General features: G+C 43.5%; 1 protein-coding gene across 9 annotated transcripts in view; it reads right to left on the bottom strand.

The window, feature by feature from the left end:
* Positions 1 to 712: 712 nt before the first annotated feature.
* PAX2 (paired box 2) overlaps positions 713 to 7,827 on the bottom strand; it is a 99,183-nt gene continuing 92,068 nt past the window's right edge. For 5 of the 9 annotated variants that reach the window (XM_066323945.1, XM_066323944.1, XM_066323949.1 and 2 more), the window contains 2 exons: positions 5,141 to 5,227; positions 713 to 3,188 (listed from right to left, as the gene is read on the bottom strand). In XM_066323945.1, coding sequence (XP_066180042.1) covers positions 3,067 to 3,188; positions 5,141 to 5,227 — 209 coding nt within the window. In that variant the 3' untranslated portion in view covers positions 713 to 3,066. Of the gene's footprint in view, positions 3,208 to 5,140; positions 5,228 to 7,827 lie in introns of all 9 variants that reach the window. The other 4 variants (XM_066323946.1, XM_066323950.1, XM_066323943.1 and 1 more) reach the window with 1 other exon arrangement.

Here is a 7,827-nt window from a genome sequence, read left to right as displayed (position 1 = left end):
AGAAACTCTTTGGCAAATGTAATTCAGTACATTCGCATGAGGGTCTACAGATGGTGGTGGAAGAGGATTAGACTGCCCAGTCCTTTGCATAATTCTGCTTTCCTTTGAATTTTTCTGGTCAAACTACATGCTGTACTTATGAACTTTCCAGACCAATCCAATGCCTGGTGGAAATCCTCTTTTACCAGTGTAGTTAAACCAACAATAGATTTGGCCCTCCAAGGGTCAAATCAAGCCAGCCATGAGTGAGACAACTAAATCCTGCATTCAAACTCTAGCTCATATCCTCAAGTTTAGTGAAACACCGTTATAAAGACAAGCATTTCTGAGCTGCTGGCTTCTCTCGACCTGGGCCCTGGGCTGCAGGTGGCCAAGTGTGAGGTGTGACAGCCTCCTTTTCTCTGGCTTCCACAGGAGCTTCTCTTTGCTGGTCCTGGGATTTCTTGCCTCTGCACTGACTACCTGCTCAGTGAATCTGAGTGGTGCACAAGTAGAGCAGAGGTTGTACTGAGAGACTAAAAGAGAGACCATTCTAACAGGGTTCAGCATCTATCTGGTGTCTGTGAAGGAAAACAGAAGGAGTGGTGAAAGCATATTTTTAGAAATGGAACAGAATTTTTTTTCTCTCATAGAGTAAGATCAGACAACAGGCCAAATTCTGGTCTTGGTGACAGTGTAACAACTCTGCTATTTGCAGCAGGTTACTCAGAGGTAAGATGTGCAGAATGACACTCTTAATAGATCAGGAGTAACCTTTATGATTTTATTCTGTACAGGAACAGATTTTAGCTCTTCATCTTCTATGTAAATGTCCCCCCAAATACCTTTATCATTTGGACACCCCATTAAAGAAGACACAGACCTATAATCAGCTAAAGCCATGCAAAGGCTGAAAAAGTTAGGTGAAAGGGGCCTTTGGGATCAACACAGCTGTTTACTGATGGTGGATTTTATACATACAAGTTAAACTTGGAGACAGAATACCAAGTCCACTACCACATCTCCTCAGAGGTTTGGAACTTTGGATTTTATACATTATGTTGGCTGTACAGATTGCTCCACTGTTCACGTTTATGCCCTTTGGGGGTTTTATTCTCAATCCTGTCTTTGTCCATGGACAATAGTCCACGAGTTTTATCTGAAACCTCTCTAAAACAACAAGGATCTACTTTGGCAGACTCGGTGCCCTGGGGACAGGCTATAGCTGCCTTCATGTTTTCTTTGAGTAATTCTGAGGAAGTGTCAGTGCAAGGAACAGTTTATGAGTTTGCTGACGATACAGGAGTAATAAGCATTTCTATTGACAGTTAGCCTTTTGCAGAACAGTGTTTGTCCATCACTTGGGAACCAAAATGAGCAGAGAATCCCTAGAGAATCATCAGGTGAGCATTTGGGATAAGGGGTAAATATTAGGGTGCATAATACAGGATTGAAGATGAAAAGATGGGGCTGTATATTGGGTCTGGCTGGTAGGATGCAAGCATATGGATTTGAAGGGGGGCCTATAAATTAGTAGGTGTATGAGCAGATGGGTGGGGAATCAAAGGGGGGGCCCCATATAGCAGGGCTATAATGGTTGGGAAATTAGGTGTTGGACACAGATAATGAGGTGGTTGTCACCAGCAGTGGAGATCTGGAGAATGGGTGTTGGGCATATCTAAAATTGCAAAAGTTGGGATGTGGGTGAACTGAAGTCGTCACAGGTACAGAGTTTAAGGTAAAAGGACTGAAGGCTAAGGACTAGGGAACCAAGCAATTATCCCAGCCAATCCTGAATTTGTCCATCTCAGTCTCAGCTGTCCAGAGGGCAATCAGATGGGCCCACATGAAGCCCCACACTTTCCACCACACAGCGCAGTGAGAGCGCAGCTGGGCTTGTTTTCTTTGTTTGCCAGCCAGTGACATGGAAAACGTTTGTTGCCTCAGAGTGCTTTTTTTGTCGGCTGATGTATTGGTAACTTTGTCAGATGTGACTTGTCCACACTGCTCCCCAGAGACAGGATTTGGGAAAGGAGGGGGAGGAGGAGGCGACGGGGTGGAGCTGGCATCCAATCCTCTCCAATACCATCATCCCATTGTAGTGCAAAACAGAAAGGAAACAAAACCCTAGAGTGAAAGAGGAGCATCAAACATCAGAGGAACTCGTCTGCCATTCAGGTGGTGGGGAGAGATGGGGCTTGGAGTTTTATTTTTGTAGGGTTTTTTAATTATTATTTTGGTTTTTTTGTTGGTTTTGTTTGCTTGGGTTTTTTAGAAAATTGGGGATTTTTTTGTTCCTTTTTACAGACCTTCATGACAAAGCATAAAAACACAGTTATATTTATATATCTATTTATATATTTCTTCATTTCGTCGGTTTGTTTGTAAATGTTGCTCCATCCTCCTGTCTGAGCTGATTGTGTGTCACAGAAATTGAGGGTGTATGTGTGAGGTTCCTCCCAACTGGCCTGCAAAGTCACCACCCATGAGGTGCAACCAACTCTGGGGGAATCCATGCTGGAAAGTAGGGATGAGGTGCACAGAGAACCCCTCATGGGGTGCAGATCTTTACTTGGTCCTTTCTTCATTGCCAGATGGGCCAGGTCTCTGTGCTGCCATCTCTGCTCTAGCCAGACTGTTCCCTCTGTCCTGGGAAACAGGGTGAGCATCACAGGTTACACACACTCAAGAGTCCACCACAAAAGAGTATATCTTTGGGGAACAGTGGTTCACGAGCAGCATTCTCCCGTTTCCCTGGCCCTTACCGCTCCCAGAAAGGGGTCCTGTAAGGCAGTGGTTGCCAGCTGCATTGCTTCCCAGTCCCCCTGGAGTCTTGGAAGCCGAGGGGACTTTGCATGGCTGAGCTTTCCCCAGGGTGTCGAAGGGCTCCTGCAGGGGAAGCCGCTTGGCCGCAGGCTGTTCCTGGCATGGGGGAGCGGTCGGGGCGGAGGGCAGGGGGAACGAGGGGGTCTCAGTCTCATGTGGTGAGCGCTTGGTCCGGCGCCTTCGTGGCGGAGAGGAAGGAACTGGAATGTGGGGAGGAACGGAGAAGGTCTCTTCACCCTTCCCAGGGATGGAGGGAGGTGATCAGACAGGTACAATGTGGAGGCCTAAGCTGTCGCCCTGCAGTTTCATGTGGTTTCCATGGTAACTAGTGGCGGTCATAGGCAGCGGCAGCAGTGGGAGGTGCGGAGCCCCGGGATGTGGCACTATAATAATAAGGGGAACCTGAAAGTTAACACAGGAGAAGAATGGACTGGTTGAAAGGACAAACAGTAAACAAAAAAAAAAAAAAAAAAAAAACAAAACCAAAACAAAACGAAACCGAAATAAAAAACAGAAACAATCAAACTAAGGAAAGAAATAAAGGACAACTGAAAACAAAAAGAAAGGTAGAAAGAAAGAAAAGCAAAAGAACCAAAAGAAGAACTTGGAGACTGAGGTCCTAATGGGATTAGGGAAAGGCAATCAGTGGAAGCCAACTGAGGGCCACACTTCAGTCAATAGATGCTACTGTGGCCTCTGGATAGGACGCCCCTCTACAGGAAGGAGATGCTTTTGCATCCTCTGACAATCAGTAAGTAAGCCTATGAGCATTTGTGTTGGTTTTGGCTGAAATAGAATTAGTTTTCTTCACCGTGGCTGGTAAGGGGCTGTGTTTTGGATTGGTGCTGAGCACAGGGTTGATAATACAGAGATGTTTTGGTCACTGCTGAGCAGGCCTTACACAGAGCCAAGGCTTTTTTGCTTCTTGTACTGGCCAGTGAGGAGTCTGGGAGTACATGGGAGGCTGGGAGGAGACACAGCTGTGACAGATGATCTGAACTGGCCAAAGGGATATTCCAGACCAGAAAACATCGTGGTCACTGTGAAGGTGGGGAGGGAAGATGTTTGGAGTGACACTGTTTGTCTGCCGAAGTAACCATTATTCAAAATGGGGCTCTGCTCTCCTGGAGATGGCTGAACACCTGCCTGGCCATGGGAAGCAGTGAATTAATTCCTTGTTTTGCTTTGCTTGTCTGTGTGGCCTTTGCTTTCCCTATTAAACTGTCTTTATCTCAGCCCAGGAGTTTTCTAGTTTTTATCCTTGCAATTCTCTCCCTGATCCTCCTGGTAGGGGAATGAATGAGTGGCTGCATGGGGCTTGGCTAATGCCTGGGGCTAAACCACAACAAACATTGCAGCACAAATATGCCACACCTGATCTGTAGCCACAAAGGAAGTGTCAGGGCCAGATGTTCTGAGTATACATGAAAAAGTGTAATGGGTCACTTTAAAACTAGGAGGGGAGAAAAAACAAAATTACAGTGTTTTACTACTTGGAATTTGAGTTGCTTTTGGCATGAATGCTCTTTAGATGGTTATCGAATGCGTGTTAAATAGTGATTGATTATTAAGATCACATGTACTGAAGTTTAACAGCACTGGAATAAAATGTGCATGTATTATCCAGTTATTAAACCTCAGTAAATACATAGATAATAATCACAGATTATTTATTTTATGTATCATAAATATCTTCCTATTCCCCTGCAAAGAAATGTTGTACTAGAAGCTAAAGTCTCACAGGAGTTTTTTCCCCTCTGAAAAAAACCCTGACTATTTCTGAGCATATCAGTGACTGGAGATGGATATATATCCCTGCAAGAGAGCTCTACTGGCTGCTATAAATCTTGTGATGCAGCCTGTCTCCCACTCTAGACATTAGTCCAACTGGTCCAGTTGGAAGAAATTCTATGGGATTTAAAGATTTCCCAGGAATTGACTCTGGATTTAGCCTGGGAGAGGAGTGAAACCTTATCTGAATTTTTAACCAGACCCTGAAAGTATGCTAGTTGTGGCCTAAGAGTAGCAGAACTTAAATTTAACTTTTGATATAATCTGGAATAAATTGTGGATGCAGCCCATGGAGAAGCCAGAGCTGAACTGGATTTCTGAACTATCTCATGAAAGAGGAATCGGCTTCAGAACTGCGAACATGCATGAAGTATATACCCATTTCAAACTGGACTGGAGAGTGAGGAAAAAGCCCTCTCACCTACCCAAATACTTGAAAACCCTCTTCAGAAACAAACAAACGAACAAAACAAAGAAAAGAAAACGAAGAGACAAACAGAAGGAGCGCGTGGCTGGGGGCGTGCTGTGGGAAAGAGGTACTCACTTAGTAATGCAGGGTTGCTGAACCGCCAGGCCTCGTTGTAGGTGGTGTACTGAGGGTGGCTGTAGGGGTTCCCTGAGAACTCGCTCCCTGGAAGAAACCAAGGTAGATGTGAAGCACAGTTAGAGATGAAGATTTACATCTGCTATTCTGTCAGACCAGTGTTCATGCTGAATCTGTTTGCCAGCAGGAAAATTGGTGTATGTATCCTTGTCTAGCTGGAACTCTTCCCTTCAAGTCACTGTAGTGCCTGTTCAGTGCAAGTTGCTTACCCATACCATTAAGCATCACAAAATTGACTTCTTCACAATCAAGAAATCAGTCCAAATTCAATCATACAAATAAATTGTTAAAGTAGGGGTGTTTTGTTTCCTTTTTTTTCATTGCCTTCTGTCTTCCAATTCTCAAACTCTAGTAGGACTGCATATGCAAGCTTTTATGCATTTAATTATCAGCTTTCTTATGAATAACATCAAAGGTTCTCCAGTAATGTTGAGACAGCAGGCATGGAGGGTTGATGGGACAAGCTCACAAGAAACTCTTTGGAACTTGCAGGGCTGCTGATGTCAATTTGTCTTGCTAAGTTTTTTGGGGTTTTTTTTAGTTAGGGCACTGAGGGTGATGGCATATTTGTGGAGAAGAGTATCATTCATTTTTGGAAATGTTCTGAGTTGGCTATGCTTATATACAAAACAAAATGGAAAACACATGAATCACGCTCTTTCTTACTCTGAATGATGGTATTAGTCAGAAAAGTGATTCATACATTATTAACCTCTCTTTTATGCTTAATTAGTGAGTTATAGAGAACACTTGCTGCATTCTAGCTCCAGAAAATAATTTTAGGTACTTTAGGTACTGTGTTGAATCTGAAAGATAAGCTGTGCTGCAACCTCTCTTTTCACATTAGGAAAATGGGCCCAAACCAAAATGCTTCCAAGCTTTGTGATCTAGTAAGACTCCGAACCAAGATCTGAATGGTGCTGTCTTCTAAAACATCCCATTTTATTGTGCAGAAGGAGCTGAGTCTCCCTGTTTCTTAGAAGGCTGTGCAGGGTATTAGGTAACTGAAGGGGTATAGTGCTGCATTCAAAATAAACAAATCTCCCCAGACTTAAACATCTATCATTCTATTATGGAAAATCATGGCATGATCTGATCATAAGCTCAATTTAATATAGTAACAACAGACTGTGGACAATTAACACCATCTGAAAGTCCTTATGTGCTTAAAAGGCAGTGGAAGAATGGTGTGGGTATTAGCTAGCTTCTGGTCTGCTCAAAGGCAGAAGTGGAACTGTTGCAACAGAAGTGTTTGAAAAGCACCTGGCAGTTCCTGCCAGATACCATGGAACAGGAAAAGAAGTTAATGCAAGATGGGATGGATGCCTGTAATACAATTACCAAAGAATGTCAATTAATTATGGCATAATCTCTGCAAATCTCCTCTCACTGGAGCGTTAAAGCCAAAACCACAGATTCTCAGATGGTGGAAATGAAGTCTGTTCAAGTTAGGGGATTTGTACTGCTTTAAACTTGAGAAGAATCTTTCCATCAAGATTTTTAGGGATACTCAGGGTGATAACCAAAGTAGTCAGTGCAAAAATGAGTAGAATCAAACCAAATCATCATCCAAAGGTATTTTAGTCACAGTAGCTTTTAGTTTCAGCATGAAACATCATTTTGTGGGAGAGATCTTGCTAACTACTATTTTAATGATAATAACTCAGCATAATTCCATAACTAGAAACATAATGCATGGGAAATCTGATAACTAGCTGGGAAAGAACAGGTGAAACCTGTGAAGATGACCATGCAATGCACAGTCCAGATTTTTCTCTACTGAATTGGTTTATCTGTGGAATATACTGGAATGAGTTTGCTTCCCAAAGAAGGAGAAAAAAAACTATCCTCATGAGAATTTCTGCTTTTGAAGTGCTTCATATGACATAACTTCACTGTATGGGGAGAAATTATTCTGATATTTCAAGACTTTTCTCTCATTCCCTGCTGAGTTGACACCCTAAACTGTTTCTAGCGTTGCTAAAGCACGGGTTAAGCACAGGAGAAAGAGCCACAGCTATGGAGCGTGGGGAGGAGGGAGGGCAGCCACTGGAAACAGTGTTTATTGACGAGGAGTGAAAGCATGCATGCAGCAGGATAATGAGCTTTTGAGCTCAACTGTGACCAAGAGGAACTGAGCTATCGCCTTCCCCGATCACTAATGAAACAAGTGTAATTTCCTCATCAACACTGGATTCTGTTTAACGACTCCCTGCCGCTGCCGTCCCCAGCCCTCCAGCCCTCTGCAGGCTCCGCACTGCTCTGGGTAAACTTCAGCTCCTTCAGCGGGTGCTCACTTCACAGAAACAGTTTGGAAAAACTTGATGTCCTTTCTGGGGAAGAGGAAGAATTGAGACAGGGATCAAAGGTATTCTGTTGCCTTTTTAGGAAACTTCTCTCAGATATGTAGGTTAAGTGCAGCTGAATATCTGATTCATTATTCTGTGAGTGACTAACCCCTGCTTTTCTGAGTGTGTGCTCAGGACCACTGGCTTTTGTCCATGTTTACAGCCTGGGACCTGAAGTTAAAGGAAGGGCAAATGCAGGAATATGTATCTTGTCACATCATGTGCATAAATATCAGAGACATTTGCATTTGCTGGCCACGTTGCATGAATGTAGTGCTA

Source organism: Sylvia atricapilla, chromosome 8, assembly GCF_009819655.1.
Source record: "Sylvia atricapilla isolate bSylAtr1 chromosome 8, bSylAtr1.pri, whole genome shotgun sequence".
In the NCBI taxonomy this organism is placed as follows: Eukaryota; Metazoa; Chordata; class Aves; order Passeriformes; family Sylviidae; genus Sylvia; species Sylvia atricapilla.
The sequence above is the reverse complement of the archived record's forward strand: the minus strand, read 5'-3'. Positions and strand labels throughout refer to the sequence as shown.